The sequence below is a fragment of the Pyrus communis genome, chromosome 8, assembly GCF_041283825.1.
Source record: "Pyrus communis isolate YQ-2024b chromosome 8, ASM4128382v1, whole genome shotgun sequence".
Classification (NCBI taxonomy): Eukaryota; Viridiplantae; Streptophyta; class Magnoliopsida; order Rosales; family Rosaceae; genus Pyrus; species Pyrus communis.
This window is the reverse complement of record NC_142572.1, coordinates 13668616-13688133: the sequence shown is the minus strand read 5'-3', so window position 1 is coordinate 13688133 and position 19518 is coordinate 13668616. Positions and strand designations below refer to the sequence as shown.

The 19518-nt window shown below is 36.5% G+C and overlaps 2 protein-coding genes across 8 annotated transcripts; both read right to left on the bottom strand.

The window, feature by feature from the left end:
* Positions 1-437: 437 nt before the first annotated feature.
* On the bottom strand, positions 438-4752 carry LOC148695137 (transcriptional corepressor LEUNIG-like). 2 transcript variants are annotated; one of them, XM_088699207.1, is made up of 6 exons: positions 4605-4752; positions 4449-4524; positions 1551-1700; positions 1016-1171; positions 794-910; positions 438-680 (listed from the first exon to the last, which is right to left on the bottom strand). In XM_088699207.1, exons 3-6 carry the CDS (start codon positions 1608-1610, stop codon positions 441-443), a joined length of 573 nt encoding a protein of 190 aa, XP_088555333.1. In that variant the 5' UTR covers positions 1611-1700; positions 4449-4524; positions 4605-4752; the 3' UTR covers positions 438-440. The 2 variants fall into 2 exon arrangements, with proteins under 2 accessions (XP_088555333.1, XP_088555334.1); XM_088699208.1 differs by having other exon boundaries at positions 1016-1073.
* A 2001-nt stretch (positions 4753-6753) lies between these two features.
* On the bottom strand, positions 6754-15184 carry LOC137717718 (transcriptional corepressor LEUNIG). Of its 6 annotated transcripts, none has more exons than XM_068457174.2 (19): positions 15016-15184; positions 14698-14813; positions 14132-14229; positions 13847-13956; positions 12125-12538; positions 11961-12046; positions 11506-11584; positions 11351-11426; positions 11079-11128; positions 10456-10758; positions 10092-10295; positions 9591-9836; positions 9364-9481; positions 8685-8794; positions 8336-8485; positions 7876-8031; positions 7654-7770; positions 7334-7540; positions 6754-7179 (listed from the first exon to the last, which is right to left on the bottom strand). In XM_068457174.2, the coding sequence occupies exons 2-19, from the start codon at positions 14727-14729 to the stop codon at positions 7036-7038; spliced, it is 2700 nt and encodes an 899-aa protein (XP_068313275.2). In that variant the 5' UTR covers positions 14730-14813; positions 15016-15184; the 3' UTR covers positions 6754-7035. The 6 variants fall into 6 exon arrangements, with proteins under 6 accessions (XP_068313275.2, XP_068313274.2, XP_068313272.2 ...); XM_068457173.2 differs by having other exon boundaries at positions 11961-12049; positions 15016-15162; XM_068457171.2 differs by having other exon boundaries at positions 9364-9508; positions 11961-12049; positions 15016-15153.
* Between the last annotated feature and the right edge of the window lie 4334 nt (positions 15185-19518).

Sequence of the window (19518 nt, the reverse complement as noted above, 5' to 3'; positions counted from 1 at the left end):
TCATAAATATTGTAAGTGTTAACATAAGGGAAACTTCTAAACAAACTATCAGTTGGCATGAAAGTTCTTTATAGGAAGGAATTGTTATGATGCGATTACTACTGAGATAATTGTGAAACTGATCATGCTCAATTGGATTTATTTAAGTATTGATAAAATGAGGATTACATATATGAATGCCATGTTAATTTTCATTATGGTTTTTCTCATAACCTTAAAATAGGGCCAAGAATTTCGACTCACCATCCCCCTTTAGCACAGAGCAACTCGCTTCCTTTGTTAACAGATCGTGTTGTTCTCCGTCATGTTCCACAACTCCAGTGACTGTAAATATTTTCTCAGCTAAAATTATCAGTAAAGGATCATTTTTCCAGGAAGTAAAATGGGATCGCACATCTGTTTAAGAGAACAGTGATTTCCAGGAAAAGATGTAACGAACTTTACATAAGCATAATAATGCAGAATTGACTTGCCTGATAACAGCCAATGACCAGCAGTGAAGTATATGTAGGATGGAAAACGCATGAATGAAATTTATTTCCGTTGCAGCTCAACTCATGAACGCATTCCCCTTCACCTCCAGCTCCAAGTGTCCAAACTCTTACAGAGTCCTCGCTGACAGATGCAAGGAACTCGCCAGAAGGATCCCAACACACAGAATGGATAGGCTTAGTATGCCCCTGCATTCAAACCCGAATTCCAATTTAAACAGTTGAGAATGCACATAAAAATAACATAATCAATTTCAATCACAATTATGAAAAAAATTGGTGGGAGAAAATGTTAGACTGACCTGTAATGAATGCCGACAAGTCTGAGTCTCGACATCCAGTGTAGACACAACATTCTCAGCGGCTGCAGCAAGCAATCTTCCAAGACGGGGTTGAAATCTCATTTGTGCTGTGCCACCCTAATACATTCAAGCATACAAGAACTTAACAAAACATAAATAATATGAAAACCACCACTACCCCACCCCCATCAACTTCCTGCATCCCAGAAGACAAGATTCTACCTTGAACACGTTCGAGCAGCTGCCATTGTTAATACTCCAGTAGCGTATCTGACCATCACTGTCACAAGAACAGACGAGGTCATCTTTATTTGGGTGGAAATCTAATGACATAACAGAGGCCGAATGTCCCATAAAGGTACGGAGAGAATAACCAGGCTGCAGATTAAAAACATAGAGAAGGCTTAATACAGCACATCCACAGCATGTCACAGGGAAGAAAAACAAAAAAGATAAATCATCCTTTTAAGAATAGAGCCACCAACTCGGCACCCGAGCAATGAAAAAGATTATTACAGCATATATATAAACTTATAACGGCGAAGATTACAGAATATATGATAGAAAGCAATGAAAAAGATTATTACAGCATCCATATATATAAACTTATAACGGCGAAGATTACAGATAATATGATAGAAATCAAACTAGAAGTATTATACTTAGTTTGACTACTCAGTCTTCAAATCACGAATCAATAGGTTAAAATCAGAGTGAAGCTAAGTAGATGAATAGGACAGAAGAATTTTCTACTAACATTGGCAGCATCCCAGACCCTGACAGTCTTGTCGAATGAAGACGTTGCAAGACACGGCATGCTCGGACTAAAACAAACATCAGTTATCAAAGCTGAATGTTCTTCTAGCGTACCTTATGGCTTTAATATATCTGTGTACCATAAAACAGCCTGCATAATAAAAAATAAATAACTATGATGAACCAAATAACACTTACAAATGCAATTCCCTGAAACCAAGTACACAGCCAAAAAGATGTAATTGAATAGTAAGGTTGCAGAAAAACAGGTTGAAAAATCTTTGATTAGTTGACTGTATGCTATTTACTTCCTATGATAAGTTACATCTACATCCTCTGCACTGGGTTCAATGACTTCAACTATGTGAAAATATAAGTGCTTTGAATCGGTATCAGATTGTAAGGAAAAAGATACACAAAGAAAATGAACGTCTTTATGGTAAAATTTGTTCGGCTGGATGAATGTTGAAACTCTGAAATGTTCCAAGAAGTAACCAATCATAGAACACCTCACTTCGCTGGGAAATAGATGAAGTGACATCTTTCAAAGGGAGAACAAAAAACTCTTTGCCGGCTGAGACTTGAGACTTAGATAGGTAACCAACAAAAATAGGAGAGTGTTGTTTAACTAAACTGAAGGTCTTCTAAGCCAGGCAGGTTCTACAAGTTCAGTGTTGTTTAACCAAATTAAAGAAGTTCAGTGTTGTTTAACCAAATTAAAGGTGTCGCAAGTCGTGGACACAGTAATGTTTAACCAAACTGAATATGTGCCAACGTGGAGGGTTTAGTAAACAATTAGTGTTTTCTCAAAGTGTGAGAAGTTTTTACGCGGAGAGTTGATTTGTGTGTTGAGTTGAAGATCCCTTTCTCGTTGCGAAACCTCTTTATTTATAGGCAAGGTTTCAAGGATGAGCAAGTTTTCCGAGGTAGAATCTTGATACGACTGAGCTTCCACAACATTTTTCCTGAATATTCCAACTTATCCTCCTTCAGCTGAAACTTAACCATGATCTAGTCTTGCCCTGTCCATTCGAACATGGATTCTGAACCTGATCTCTTTCTAAACTTAATTTATTCTTATTGGATTAAGCATGAATTCTAGTCCCTTAAACAACTCCAATGTTATCAGAAATCAATTTCCAATCCTTACCAGTTTTAGTCCATCTAGGACTCGACCGAGCCCTGCTCAAGCGTGATCTCTCCACAGTCCTTCAAACGACTCAGCTCGGCCGATGACGTCCTGGGCCGAAACACCCTTAACTCACAGATCCAATGTTGGGCCTAATATCGAATCTTCCCATTCCAAATTACTCATTCTCGACCCAAATTTGTATTTTGGGCCCAGATATTACCAGCTTGCAACACAGATATCAAGGAATTTCACATTTATGTTCAGATATATTTAAGAACTGATAATTGGTCAATATGCATCGCAGCATTGAATTCTCCCCACAGAAGCTATTGGAAATTTGAAAATCCTCACTCACCCACCTTATTATCAAGGGTAAAATACAAAAAACTACCTAAACTATTGGTTTCACGACATTTTCATACCTTATTTTTTAAAATTGACAATATCATACCTCATCTTTAGAATTTGTGTCAATGTTATACCTTCCGTTAGCTTGGCCGTTTATTTCTCAGTTAAATGCTGACGTGGCTTGATCTGGGACCCATTTTTTATTAAAATATTATTAAAAAATTAATATTATTTAAATATTAAAATAATAAAAATATATACATAAAAAATAAAAAATAAACCTCTCGTTTCGTCCCTCCCTCCTTTCTCTCTTCCCCATCTTCCTACAACCCAAAAAGAAGAAGGAGGAAGAAGAAGAGGAAGAAAAAGAAGAAGAAGAGAAAAAAAAAAAAAACCCCAAACCAAACCCTGTTCGTCCCCCTCCCCCCACCACAAACCCAACCCCCTGCAACCCAGAAAGAAGGAGGAGGAAGAAAAATAAATTAAAAAATATATATAAAATAAAATAAAATAAAAAAAACCTGCAACCCAGAAAGAAGGAGGAGGAAGAAAAAGAAATAAAAAAAATAAAAAAAACTAAAAAAAAAAAACCCCAACCGAACCCGAAGGAGGAAGAAGAAGAAGAAAGAAGAAGAGGAAGAAGAAGAAGACGGAAAAAAAAAAGGGAAAAATATTAAATGATTTTTTTTAGTTTTTAATAATTTTTTAATAAAAAATGGGTTCCGGATCAAGCCACATCAGCATTTAACTGAGAAATAAACGGCCAAGCTAATGGAAGGTATAACATTGACACAAATTCGTAAGATGAGGTATGACATTGTCAATTTTAAAAGATGAGGTATGAAAGTGTCGTGACACCAATAGTTAAGATAGTTTTTTGTACTTTACTCAATTATCAAAGCCACCACCACTAGCAAGAACTTTACCATCTGATGAGATGTGGCAACTCACAACCTTGCTTGCAGTTGCACTTGCTCTAGCATAGTTTATTTCCGTAAATGTGAACCCTAGCTAAGTCTCAAGAAAACTATCTATGTTTCATTTGGAGTCCATTTAGTAACATTTCATTTTTCAGTTTTTAGCTTTCAATTCTCTTTGTCAGAGATAGAGAGGGAATACATGGGAAAAAAGGAGATGAAGAACAGTGGAGGAAGGATGCATGGTCGTTTGGAATGTGGAAGAAATGTATATGGGTACACAAAAATGAAAACCAAAAACTCTTAAACAATTTTAAATTGTTTTCAATTCGAGTTTTTGTTTCATGCATCCATTTTGCTACCGCATACATCCTCTATCGCTAGCGCACAAAATAAAAAATAAAAAATTGTTATCAAACGGGTCCACAGAAGGAAAAAAGAATTTTAAAAAAAAAAAAAAATTATACCCCACATTTCAAGGACAACTAGATAACAAAGTCACCTGTAGATTGTGCATCATCAAGAAGTTCATCATCTTCTGCATTTTCTGCATCGTCTGCAAATTGATCCATATCCGTCTGCAATCGAACCTATTTATCATCCCATTACCAAAATTATCAATTCCTTGTGATACCAAGGAGATGAAAAGATTACTCACCAACTGAACTGCTAGTGAAAGAGTAGCATCAGCACCAGACATCATCAGAGGCTTAAGGAGTTGTGGATGTTCTCTTTGGAGAAAAATATTTCTCCTCTCTTCTCAACTCTTTTCCTTTATCATCTTTCCACTTTCTAATAATTTCATGTTTGCTGGTGGAGTTGACGCCAAAGTCCACTTGACATTATTTTTCAAGGAAAGGATCCTCTCCGGATTCCTTTCAACTAATCATCCTCATCAAATAATCTAAGCCTTTAAAATTTGATACAACGGCTAAAAATATGAGTCTACTTTAAAAGTTATAATAACTTTAACCATTATATCAAATTTCAAGAATCTGGATTGTTTGACGAGGAGAATTAGGTGGAAGGGATCCGGAGAGGATACCTTTCCATTTTTTAAATGCTTAATGAGGGTGCTTTTGTTGAGACTAAAATTTTTTTATTCAATTTTAATTATAAGCAATATTTATGATCTAAACTAAAGAAGGGGAAAAGAGTTTGAACACAAAATGCAATGAATTAAAAAAAAAAAAAAATTCTAATCAACAGGACACTTCACCATTTGCGCGGCTCAATTTCTAGTTAAATTCACTCAATCAAAACTTTTGATCTATAATATTCCAAAATTATCCTGACAAAATGTGGAAATAAATTGCGGTTGTCTATGTTGAACTTTACAGAAACCATCCAAACTTGTTTCAGTTTTATCTGTAATTGGCGATGAAATTACAATTACCAACATCCCACGTGAAATTACCGTTACACCAAATAATTTATTCGTTTCAAGCATGTAAACCCTTATGTTCTACATTTGAACTGCGAAACTGGATCTTGATGACAAAAGAATTACCATCTCAAAGAGACTCGGCTAAACCAAAATGACACGAGACATGATAATCTTTCCCTTTTTCTCTACTACGTACACACCCCCATTTAATTAGGGTGATGCTATCAACACACCTATGTTTACCTCTCATACATCCCTTATTAATTATGCTCTTGGATCTTTTTCAGTTCATTCGATCAAGCGGCCATAAATTGAGAATGGTGTGTGGGAAGTAAAATGAGGTGTGTAGATAGCTCTACCCTTTAATTATGTCACTTGTTTTCATTTGATCTTAAGCCCATATATGGAACATAAATGGGCTCCATAAGTCTTTTTCATACAAATGTTTCCTAAAATTGATCCACATCATCAAGATGGTCCTTGAAATTGAAAATCGATCAATAGGGTCAGTGAAAATAGGTGTTATAAATCAATGTGGCCTTTTTGTCAAAAATAAGTTATATGTTGATGTAGCACATAAAAGATTTATGGGACAAATGGTCCTTGAAATTCAAAATTGATCAATGTAGTCATTGACAGTATATGTCGCAAATCAACATTGTCCTATCACAATTTTGTCATAAAATTTGTTATGTGCCGATGTAGGCTTAATAATTTCTTAATTAATTAAAAATTTGACAAATCTTGCAATTCTTAGCGTCACCAAGATAACCAGGGAAACGCCCAACAAGCTCTTCAAGATTAAGGTTGTGAGGATGTTGATTGCCCAAATGTTAACAGAGATGTCACATAAGTCGTCACCAATCCAAGCCGTCACCAAAGGTAGTCTCAATTTTGGTAAAGGGTGTCCAAGGATACCTTGAGTTGTTTTTTTTTTTGTTTTTTTTCAAAGAATAGATGACAAAGGCTACCATAGATGAAGGTAGAGGAGTGTGGGTTGCGATCAAATTAACTAAACTTGTGGGACCCATAAATATGTCAAATCAAAACATAACAGAATTTTTGACAAAATTATGACGAAATAACCATATTGATCAGAATCACCTATTTCTAGAACTACATTAATTGATTTTCAATTTTAGGAACTATCTTGATAGTATGAGTTAATTTCAAAGACCATTTGTGATTAAAAAATAATAATAATAAATAATAAAAAAATAAAAAAGACTTCTAAGCCCATTTTTGTATCACATCAACACATACCAGAATTTTTAACAGAATTGTAAAAAAATAACATTGATTTGCAACACATATTTTCAAGAACTATTTTGATAGATTTTCGATTTCAAGGATCATCTTAATGGTGTGGGTTAATTTCAAGAACCATTTTATGATAAACCCTTTTAAGATTGAAACACAATGAGAACGATAAAATTTTCTATTTTACTGTTCGAAAAACGTTACAAAGAGCTCCATGAAGCATGTAAGAGATCTCCACGTTTTAACTGTAGTAATAAGCGTACAAATACAACAATAATATTACAAGGTCAGTTTCCGGGGGTCATATGGAGGCAGTTCGAGATCCATTAAAAGCAAAAGACGATGAATCCAGCAACCAAGAGACAAACTACAAGCGTTGGACCAATACTGGCAGAACCTAATCCTACTCTGTGAAGTTCAGTTAATCAGAGTAACGACCATTTCATTTCCAGAGCTTGACATACTTGTCGTGACTAGCCGAAGCAACCAAACCAGTACCAGTTGACACAGACAACGCAGCAATAAGTCCTTCGTGTGCTGATAGAGTCATCGTCTTGTTCTCCGTCATGTTCCATAACTCCAGTGACTGTAAATATTTTCTCAGCTAAAATTATCAGTAAAGGATCTTTTTTCCAGGAGGTAAAATGGGAACGCACATCCTAACGGTTTAAGAGAATAGTGATTTCCAGGAAAAGATGTAACGAACATTACATAAGCATAATAATGCAGAATTGACTTGCCTGATAACAGCCAATGACCAGCAGTGAAGTATATGTAGGATGGAAAACGCATGAATGAAATTTATTTCCGTTGCAGCTCAACTCATGAACGCATTCCCCTTCGCCTCCAGCTCCAAGTGTCCAAACTCTTACAGAGTCCTCGCTGACAGATGCAAGGAACTCGCCAGAAGGATCCCAACACACAGAATGGATAGGCTTAGTATGCCCCTGCATTCAAATCCAAATTCCAATTAATGCATTTTACAATGCATATAAAACTAACATAAACAATTTCAATCACATTTATGAAAAAAATTGGTGAGACAAAATGTTAGACTGACCTGTAATGAATGTCGACAAGTCTGAGTCTCGACATCCAGTATAGACACAACATTCTCAGCGGCTGCAGCAAGCAATCTTCCAACACGGGGTTGAAATCTCATTTGTGCTGTACCACCCTAATACATTCAAGCATACAAGAATTTAACAAAACGTAAATAATATGAAAACCACCACTACCCCACCCCCATCAACTTCCTGCATCCCAGAAGAAAAGATTCTACCTTGAACACGCTCGAGCAGCTGCCATTGTTAATACTCCAGTAGCGTATCTGACCATCACTGTCACAAGAACAGATGAGGTCATCTTTATTTGGGTGGAAATCTAATGACATAACAGAGGCCGAATGTCCCATAAAGGTACGGAGAGAATAATCAGGCTGCAGATTAAAAACATAGAGAAGGCTTAATACAGCACATCCACAGCATGTCACAGGGAAGAAAAACAAAAAGATAAATCATCCTTCTAAGAATAGAGCGACCAACTCGGCACCTGAGCAATGAAAAAGATTATTACAGCATATATATAAACTTATAACGGCAAAGATTACAGAATATATGATAGAAATCAAACTACAAGTATTATACTTAGTTTGACTACTCAGTCTTCAAATCACGAATCAATAGGTTAAAATCAGAGTAGAAGCTAAGTAGATGAATAGGACAGAAGAATTTTCAACTAACATTGTCCGCATCCCAGACCCTGACAGTCTTGTCGAATGAAGACGTTGCAAGACGTGGCATGCTCGGACTAAAACGAACATCAGTTATCAAAGCTGAATGTTCTTCTAGCGTACTTTTTGGCTTTAGTGTATCTGTGTACCATAAAACAGCCTGCATAATACACATTTCAAGAACACGCTAAATAAGAACAAGCATCCCAAATAAAAATAAACATTAAAGCTTTTAAAAATTAAACTAAACAAAAGATTTCACATGTAAATGTTCTGGAAGAATCAATTAGCCAATATGTAGCAGCAGTTCTTAATCCTCCCCCAGAAGTTATTAGCAATTTAAACATTCATTCCCTCACCTTCTTATCATGGCCCCCACTAGCAAGAAACTTTCCATCTGATGAGAAGTGGCAGCTTGTAACCTTGCTTGCGCTTGCTTTAATAGAGTTTACTTCTGTAAATGCGAACCCTGCAGTCAAATTCAAATTCTGAGCTCTCAAAGTAAACAATAATATCTACAAATAACCAGGTTTACGTATTTTAATTATTTCAAAAGAAAATAAATAAAAAATAAATAACTACGATGGACCAAATAACACTTACAAATGCAATTCCCTGAAACCAAGTACACAGCCAAAAAGATGTAATTGAATAGTAAGGTTGCAGAAAAACAGGTTGAAAAATCTTTGATTAGTTGACTGTATGCTATTTACTTCCTATGATAAGTTACATCTACATTCTCTCTATTGAATGTTTACGAAGATAAGAAGAACGAGTATTGACAATGTTTGTGAGTTTGTGGACAACACAATTACCAAAAACACGTGGTAGTTAATATATGTGAGATAAAAATTAATAAAAGTAAAAAGACAAAGATCATTGATTGAGACTTGTAATTCAATACCTATGACTTGCACCATCCTGGTTTTTATGAATGTATATATCTACCTAACATACCTATGACTTGCACCATACTGGTAGATACTATGTTCAGGAAATGTAAAACGAAGAATTTATTCAACATGGCATCCACCGCACCTTTGCTGACATCCATACATCGACCAACAGCATCTCTATGATCCACATCATCAGGGGATAAAAAAGACTCGACATTATCATCAAGAGACCCATCCTCTACAAATCGGTCCATATCAGCCTGCAATTCAAGATCTTTATCATCCCACTGCCAAAATGGAATCCCAATGAGAATCCGTGCAAGGAATTGCCAATTCCTTCTAATACAAGAAGATGAAGAAGTCACTCACCAACTGATGTGCTGGTGAAGTAAGAGTACCAGTACCATCAGCGCCAAACATCATCAGAGGCTTGGAGGAGCTACCACTATGGGGCAAGGCAGGCATTGAGATTACATCTCCAGGAGTGTGAGTCGAGGGAGTTGAAGGGGCTGAACTCGGGGAAGGCCCAGCTGTGTTTGCTGTACCCGTGCTATTGGCAGGCCCTGAAGATGACACTGGCTGCTTTCTCTTTCTTCCTGCCTGGTTTTTTGAAACCTTAAATTGCATAGGCAAAACTGTATCAGGAGCTTCACAAGAATTCTAAAGAACATGTAAATAAAAAGTTGAAAAAATAACTACTCTACAAGGTTGATTTTAGAGCAAGTACATGTTCTTCAGACATAACTGTCTTAGTTTTGTTTATATGAACATTCCAAAACGAGCTTAGTTATAGAGTAATTTTATAAGCATTACAAGCCTGAGTTAATTGACCAAGAAAAGTTCACAAGAAATAACCATAAAAGGACAGACCTGATCATTTCCTCGAAAAGAGTTTGACATGCTACCATCCATAGTGATGCTGCCAGCACCCCCCATTTTATCTTGCTGATGGGGATTGAGATTTGAATTTTGCGACTGCTGATTAGAAAGACCATGCTGTTGAAGCTGTTGAAGCTGTTGCTGCTGCTGTTGGGGATTGCTGTTTTGTTGCTGCTGTAGTTGAGCCATTTTTAACTACAAACAAACAAAGAGTCTCAGAAGCCAAAGAGAATGAACTGTTTGATAATATGTGGAAGTACAGAGGGGGTAAACACTGCCACCATAACAACTACAAGTGAAATGAACAGAGATTAACAACTACAACTACAAGTGAAATGGACAGAGATTGGAGCACCTTAATCAGCATATCTGTGTCTCCACGAGGCAAAATAGGGCCACCAGCTTGAAGAGGTGATCCCATATTTGGTACCACGTCACCAACAGAATTTGATAGGCCATCCTTCCCAAGACTGCGATTCATTAGCATTCTCAGTCGTCTACTTTCATCACTGGCAGCAGACGGTGATGTCATATTTTGCTGAGCAAGCATAAGTTGCTGGTGTTGTGGTGTCAACATCTGAAGCTGATGAAAGGGCTGGGGAGCTTGTATGAAAGGTTTCTGTTGCTGAAGAAGTCCAGAGCGAAGCTGCTCCAAACCCTAACAAGGAGAAAAACAGTTGTAGAGTATTGATGAGTGATACTCCAATCTTCAGAAATGCAATGAAACAAATGATAAGAGATTTTAATTTTAAACGAACATTGGTCACTTCGAGATTCTAAAGTTCAGAGACAGACAACAAACAAACTAATAGAGTTTCCAAATTCAGAAACAATGTAATTTTGATGCATTTAGCGCAACTACTACCATTGTTTTAATAAAAGATCAGAAACTCAAGAAAAGAAATGGTCCAAATAGACATAAGAATTCTCTAACAAAGGCTACGAAACAAAAAAAGTATCCAGCCATCAAAAACTTACAGTGAGCGGCCATCCTTTTAAAGTCAAATTGTTTCCACCCTGATTTGATCCTGAAATCAAAGAATCTTACATGTAAGGTACAAGCATCATTATAAAATACCATCAAAACCTACAAAAAATTTTACCTCTATAATTACTAAGTTACTAACTCACAAATTACTTTGGAATAGCAGGCTTCCAATATCAAAATATAAGCAGACCAATATGCAAACAATATTTCAAAAGAGTGAGACATGGTCAATCAAACATCGAAACAGACAAAACAAGAATACCAGGAATTCCTATCAATGATCCCTCAGGACATGCAGCTCTGGGATTCAATACTGGATTGATTTCAGTCTTTATGTCCTGATTCCATATACAAGTCAGAACAGATAAACATGATTCAAAAGACATATAATGGAATTCCACATAAAACTAAGCATACCGGTGTAGACCCTGGCAATTGCTGATTTCGAGCTTGGACTTGTTGAGTCATCCCACCCGCTGTACCATGCAAAACTTGCCTGCAAAAAAGAGCTCACTGTTTTATATATAATGTTGATAACAGGATTAAGTAACAGCTTCCACATCCAAGACCCTGAATGAATGAGTAGTTATGTGGGCACAGCATACGAACTAACATTTTCCAGTTTTCCGAGATATATGCAGGGTGACCGGGGTCGCACTTTACTCTAAATCCTAAAAATACAATATCAGAGCAATCCCAATTTTCCTATCATCAATATGAAACTGTTTTCTGCGAGCCCTAAATTTCTGTGCATTTAGTAGATTAGAAGATAAATTGCTTAGCATAAACAAGTCCACATCATTTCTCAATGTATCCAGAGGCTAAACAAGCAAATAAGAATAGTTGAAAAATATAGTCTTAGAGAAACGCACCCTGAAGGCTGGCCGGTTGCTGCGGCTGACTTCAATATTGAAGTATGATTTTGATCCAAAATCTGGCCCACATTCTCACCAAATCTCTGCTGCAGATTGTTCCTAATATGGTCAGAAAACTGTTAAGGTCATTCTATTCAAAATAATAAGGATAATTCACCTACCTTCATAGATGCATCATCCATAGAATCTCTCTGCAGAGGAAGTTTTAATCTTTCCTCATACATCTTTGTAGCCATGGCATTCGCTGTTCCAGGATTTTGTCGCATGAGAGGATCATTTCCAACAAGCCCATTTGTAGGTCCATTGTGAAGATGTGCCCCATCTCTTCTCTGATGCGGCTGTGGCGGTTGCTGTTGCTGTTGCTGCTGTGGTTGCTGCTGTTGCTGCTGCTGCTGCTGCTGCTGTTGTTGTTGTTGTTGCTGCTGCTGCTGCTGTTGTTGCCTTTGAAACATGAGTTGCTGCATTTGCAGCTGCTGCTGCTGTTGTTGTGAGTTTTGCGGTTGCTGGGAATGTTGCTGTTGTTGTTGTTGTTGCTGCTGCTGCTGTTGCTGCTCCCTTGCTTTAATCAACTGAGTCTGCAGTTTTAATATGTCATGAGCTTCCAAAAGGCACTACCTTGTTTATAAGAACTATAAGAAATACCCTTGTAAAGCTTGTGATTATCGGTCCATATCACAGGAACCACAAAGACATCAAATTAATATGGCTAATTCACTATAAGTAACTTTTGTAGAAATATACACGTTGCTATAGTAGACAAACAAACAGTATTCCTCACGACTATTTGATGCCTCCACTGAAAAAGATCGTGCTTATTAGTTACTATTAAGCGTGAGGTTGAGTGTGTTCATCCAACTTAGGCATTACAGTCAAATTGAGAGGCTCTACCGATGTCATGTCATTAGTGTGGAAGACCAACAGATATTCACCTTGGCCTACACATGAAGTTCAGTGAAAACGCACCAAAACAAAAAGAAAAAGCACCCTTCTCCAGGCCAATACTGTAATTATAAGCTCAACAAAACAACCCATAAAGCAATTAGAAATTTGAAAAAGTGGTTGAAAGATACGAAGTTCTTGTTACTCAAGAATGCAAAACAATCAAAAGTTCTAACACTCATCTGAAATTGTACAGGCCAGCATATTTTCAGTTCACATACAACCATCAGGGGTTTAAGCCTTACGACCATCAAACAAAATGTGAACATAAAGTTTGGTGAAGGGCTGAATACTTGTACATTGTAGCATATCTAGAACCTTTGAGTTTTAATAATTGTTTGCGAAAATTATAACGAAGGAATAAGATGTCTTGATGAATATATGATAGAACATAAAGCAGATGGAAAATCAGAAGCAAATAAGTCAATACAACTTTTTCAGTGATTCAAACTATAAAGGAAAACAACATAGAACAGAAATCCAGGGTGAAAACTGAATGTTATTATATAAACCATAGTCACAGGAATCGGAGTAAACTTTTATCAAAAGAAGAGTCAGAGTAAAACATGAAAGGGATCGACTCCAGTAGATTCGGAGAATGGTGTAACTGAGGATATAACAATTCACATATAAACTAAAGAAAGAAAAAGCAAGAATAAAAATCTCAAAATCTACTCCAACATAGGGTCTCCATTTAGTTCTGTGAAAAAACATAAGAAAGAGACTCCCCTGGCATGAGAGTAGAAGTGCATTCCATTTAAATTGGCTTGTGAAGAAAACATAAAGCATGAAACAAGCTCAACATTAACCATTCTATTTAAAGCTGGGAACTATCAGCTACACAAAACACACCCTTTTCTTCTCTCTTAAAACTCTCATTGCAAATGATATATGGCCTACAGTATATACCAAGCTAATACATAATAAAGCATTCTCAAACTAACCTCAATGTACGATGCAGCAACCTCTGAATGCTTCTCATTAGTCCTAGCAATGAATATATCCCAGAAAACCGACCACCATTCAAATAGGAAACCTCCTGGTGCATCAATAGCTGTAAACCCATTTCTCAAAAACATTAATAAATAACGAGAATGGAACTTATAGCCAAAAGAAAAATCAAAATGCAAGTTCAGCAAAGGAAAAAAAAACTCATTTAAAAAGTAGTAAGAAATATAATTTCCATTACAAGGTTTTTGTACCCCTTAGGTCAAAATTTCTGTGCTTACCAACCGGATCTGAGGATACTTTTCCTTCAGCTTGGAAAGCTTGTGCAGAAGCTTTTAAATCCCTCTTCACTAAATAATCATGGATATACACATCCAGCCTGTTAATCACAAACATTATCAGTCACACAAGTCGGAGAAAAATCGAAACTTCACAGAGAAAAACAGTGAAAGACTATATTTTGGTTAACAAAAACCCAAATATTACTAAGAATAACAGAAATTATAGAGAGTTAAGGGATGTAATAGACAAGGCTCAGTCCAGAAACCCAATTTCCGCTGTAAAAAGTGAAGTAAAAGATGGCCCAAATTCATACCCGTTATAACAAACAAACCCTAGAATCCACACACTAATTGAAATTCACATACAAAACAAAAGAAAACAGGATAAAGAACCCAACTTTAATCCAAGCTCTGCAAAAACTAACAAACCCCAGAAAATCCCAGAAACCCAGAACCTGAATCGACCCAGAAAACAACGAGGCCAGTAAAATAGAAAAAGATAGAAACCCAGATAGGGAACTAGGGCAGAAAATGAAGAACTTTACAATTTAAAGCCCAAAACTTACATTTTGTCAGCTTCCCAGTTGGTCTGAGACATGCTGTTGAAAAGCAAAATCTCACCCAAACACTGAATAATAATGCCAGATTCGCAAATGGCAACTTCTTCTGCTACTTTTCAACTCTGAAGCAAATCAAACCCAGAAGAGAAAAGTAATAAATTATTGGTACAAAACATGGAAGTTCATAAATACAAAAAGGAATGTGCAGTAAGAGCTATAATTTTACCAAACGCAAAATACAGAGACAAAAAAAATTGCAAATATAATTTTCAGCTGATGTCAGATTTATAAATTAATATAGAAAGGGAAAGATGATAGGGATACCTTCAAACCCTTTTTCCTTTTGGGAGTGTATCTTTAATGTGGTTGTTGTATTTCTTTTTTCTTGTTTTTATTTTTTCTCTTTCTTCTCAGGTGACTAGGAATTTTTCTGAAAGTGTTGAAGTTGGAGTTGGACTGTTGGTGGAGCTTGAGCTGCCGTTGCAGATATCACAATGGTTTTCCCCGATTGAATTTACTTAATCACCCCTCAAACCCTGTCAAATTTCAACCTAATACCACCGTGATCGTGCAAAGCTTTTTCTTGTAATGACTGAATTGCCCTTTCATATTGTCTTAAAGTAATGTGTTTATCAAATATAAAAAAAAAAGAGTTAATTTCAATTTATCAGCTGAAGTCTGAGGTTTTCAATATTTAATACATTAAGTTTTTAGAAATTGTTATTAGTACTTTTAAAACCTTATTTGACATTCTAAGTTTTCTATAATTAAAAAATAAATATATACTTATGAAAAATGTAGAATATAATTTTTGAAATGCTAATAAAAATTTCTAAATTTTTTTACTTGAAATTTATAATTCTGAAACAATTTCATACATGTTTTAAAATGTCTGTTAAAACAGTAGTTAACCATGACGTAGAATTCACGTTGCGTCAGCATTAATATGACTCCATGAGTATTAAAATTTTAAAATAATTAATAATTAATAAAAAAATATTCTATTCCCCTCCGTTTTCGACTGCCCGCAAATCCCAGATCTTGGTCTCGATTTCAATGGAGGAGGCGTCGGAAGGAGAAAATCAGAACAAAAATCATGATCCAAACCCCAATCGAAGACACGCACCGCCGCCGTCCCCTCGTCCATCTTACCCCGACCCACCGGTATCCGATTCCGACTTGACCAGTACCTCCATATCTCCTACAACTACGGCCCCAGCCATTTCAAAGACCTCCTCTTTCTAATCCTCTTCCTCCTCTTCGTCCTGGCTACCTTCGCCATCGGAATCTTCGCAGTCGTCCACTGCAACCAAAACTACTCTGCCATTTCCTCCTTCGCCTACGACTCCGACTCATCCTCATGCGTCAAAAACGAAATTTTGACCCGTCTCCCCAACTGGGTCGGACAAACTTTCTCTGCTTACTCGTCCTCTCTGGTCAAAGATTTGACATGGACCCAAGCAAGTCGTCTATGTCTTCCTCCCCTTCTTCATCGTTTTCCCAATTTTCTTCAACGGGTACTGGTTCGTCGCCTACACTCTCAGCTCGACCTGCAGCGACGTTCTCCCTTTAGCTTACAAAATTTTGCTTCTGATTTTCGTGTTTTTGGTAATTGGGGTCCTTGTGTGGATTCTTGTGGTGAATTGGCACCGGATTGAGCTCACTGCCGTGTTTGATACTTGGATTGGTGGTTTACTACGCACTCTTTGTTGTGTTCTTGGTGTATGCCGGGTTCAACGGGAAGATTGCTCCGCGAGAGTCGAAGGGAGTAATATATAATTTGGTAAAATACAAAAAATTATCTCAATTATTGGTATCACGATACTTTCATACCTCATCTTTTTAAAATGACAATGTCATACCTCATCTTACGAATTTGTGTCAATATCATACCTCCGTCAGTTTTTCTGTTAAGTGCTGACGTGGCTAGATACGGGGACCACTCACTAATCCAACTAGATTAAAATATAATTAAATATATTTTTTAATAATTAAAATTTTAAAAAGATTTTTTAAAAATAATATTAAATCTCTCTCTCCCCCGTCTCTCTTGCCCCTCTCTCTTCTCTCCATCCCCCAAACGGGCGAAACCCCTTCCGACCTGACCCATTCCCACCCGTCCCCCCAACCTTGCTCCACCACCCTCTCTCTCGCCTCTCTCTTCTCTCTCTCTCTGGACACCTACCTACATCCCTCAAACCCTTCCCACCCGTCCCCCCCCAACCTTCCTCCCCCTCACCCTTTCTTCCCTTCGCTCCCTGTCTTCCCCAAACTCAAAACCAGAACCACCCAACCACCCAACCTAGATCTCACCCCGCTTCCGTCTTCTCCGTCTTCCCCGAACGGTTTGGACCACACCCAGATTCAACAATCCGTCAACCCAGTATACAACGTCCTGTCGTTCGACACTGCCAATGCATTCACGACGTCCTCATGCGCCTTGACCGACTCGACGCAGTGGAGATCCAGAGGCATTTCTCGTGGCCCGATGCGGCGTAGAAGAGGTTGTGGTTGATGGCGAGGCAGGTGATTAAGAGAGAGGGGCGGCGGGCCGAGAGAATGGCGAAGTAGAGGTGGGAGATGGAGAGGTCGAGGGGCTCTAGATGGGAGAGTTTTTGGAGGGAGAGGTTGCGCATAGAAGATGGGTGAGGGGGAGGAAGGTTGGGGGGGATATGTGGGAAGGGTGGGAAGGTTTTGGGGATGCAGGTGGGTGTTCAGAGAGAGAGAGAAAAGAGGTGAGAGAGGAGAGAGAGGGTGGATCCACAATTTTATATAAAATTAAAAAAAATTAATTTTTTTAATTTTTAATTATTAAAAAATATATTTAATTATATTTTAATCCAGTTGGATTAGTGAGTGGCCCTAGTATCTAGCCACGTCAGCACTTAACAGAAATTTTAACAGAAAAACTGACGGAGATATGACATTGGCACAAATTCGTAAGATGAGGTATGACATTGTCATTTTAAAAAGATGAGATATGAAAGTGTAATGATATCAATAATTAATGTAGTTTTTTGTACCTTACCCTATATAATTTGACAATTAATGAGGGGCCGAGCAAGCCCAAGCGCCAGATGAAGACCCCATTTCAGCTCGAAACCCTCAAAAAAGCATATGCCTGTAAGTTCGATTCCTTCAATTTTTTTTGTAATTTTTGTTTTGGATTTCTGTGAAAATTGAAGTATTTGTTTGTTTTTTTTATTTTTTTTATTTTTTATTTTTATTTTTATCAGTGGAGACCTACCCGTGTGGGTTGAATTGAAAGAGGAGGATGGGGAGATGCGGCAGTGATGGAGGTTCCTAAGGTGGAACAAATTTTTAATTTTTTTTTAATGTTCATGTAGGCTTAAATTGACACGTAACATCTAATCATTGTTCACGTGGGCACCACGTCAGGGATTAGCGGCTGTTTTAGCTTAACATATGTATGTAAGTTTTCCAAAATTATGACTTTAAGTACCAGACTAAGACAAAAAAAACTTTATATATAAAATGTTGAAAATTAAGAAACTTCAAGTAGGAAATTAAGATTAACAAAAAAAAGAACAATAAAAATTATGTGGTCAAATTGTAATTTTATTATAGGTAACCAGAAGTAATTTGCAACTTTTATAGTAGTGTTCTTCACACACATCTTTTTGTTCATGCACACCCTTGTTAATATTTGTCCATTTATATTCTTGAATTCATTCGATCGACAGTTGGAAATTGTAAACTGAGATTAACAACAACAAAAAAAAAGATAAATGTTATGTGGTCAAAGTGTAATTTTCTATAGGTAACCATGAGTAATGTGCAATTTTCATATGGTAATGTTATTCACACATCTCTTTTTACCTTTATAAAATCTTGTTAATTTTTGTCAATTTATATTCTTGAATTCATTGGATTCACGATCTGAAATTGAGAGGGATGTGTGAAAAGTAAAATGGTTGTGTGAATAGTTTTCATATAGGGACGTTTTGATATAGGCACCTTGTTTTTCAATTTCGTTGATTAAACATTTGTTCTTTTTAAGAATTTGATTAAACATTTTTTCTACAATTTTATTAGAGGTACGTTTGTTTATCTATAATATTTGTACATTTTATTTTATAGTACATTTGGATTTATGTACATTTTGTTTTTTGGTACATTTAGAATCTAAGCGTACCAAAAGTCAATACATTTATTTTCAAATGTAATCCATAATCCACTTGGATTTTTACCAAGAATTTGTATCAAAAATATTTTTACCAAAAGTGATTTTAGTCATTTTCAAAACACTTCCAAACGAGTGATTAACATTTAATATGATGATATTAAGAAAATACATACATGTTATAACATTAATATTAATAAGTCCTTAAAGAATGGGATTTTCTTAAAAATGTATACTAAAGTTTTCTTATTTTAATTAAAACCCTAAACTTTGATCATTTTGATTCTTCTACACTTTACGGATTCTCTATACTCATCTCATGTTTGGTGGCTTGCCTAACTCTAACTTGATTATATATTAAACTATGAAATATTTTTGACCTCAAAAATGATGACGTTAGAATATATTGCATATAATTGAAGATTAGGGTAGGTTAAGATCGTCCAAATGGGTAATCCTAGATTCCAAGTTCCCAAACAACCTTACAATTTCCAATCCTGTCTATCTTGTATCGTATTTCATGATTGAAGAGCTCTCTTCAACAACAAAAATTTTTAAAAAGTGTTCGTATTCAAATGGGTACTTCACGTGTCATAATATATGTGGTGAAACGTAGAATAAAATATCTTTTCCTTCACTTGTATTATGACACATGAAGTACCAGTTGCATACTTGACAACTCC

Coding starts and splice junctions, on each gene's coding strand:
- LOC148695137 (XM_088699207.1), bottom strand. CDS start 1,610: ATGCCGTGTCTTGCAACGTCTTCATTCGACAAGACTGTCAGGGTCTGG. Junction 1,172..1,550: donor GGGTCTGGGATGCTGCCAAT/GTTAGTAGAAAA, acceptor TTTAATCTGCAG/CCTGGTTATTCTCTCCGTAC. Junction 911..1,015: donor GCTGCTCGAACGTGTTCAAG/GTAGAATCTTGT, acceptor TGAATGTATTAG/GGTGGCACAGCACAAATGAG.
- LOC137717718 (XM_068457171.2), bottom strand. CDS start 14,729: ATGTCTCAGACCAACTGGGAAGCTGACAAAAT. Junction 11,129..11,350: donor ATCATTGATAGGAATTCCTG/GTATTCTTGTTT, acceptor CTTTGATTTCAG/GATCAAATCAGGGTGGAAAC. Junction 7,180..7,333: donor TGGTCATTGGCTGTTATCAG/GCAAGTCAATTC, acceptor AAATATTTACAG/TCACTGGAGTTATGGAACAT.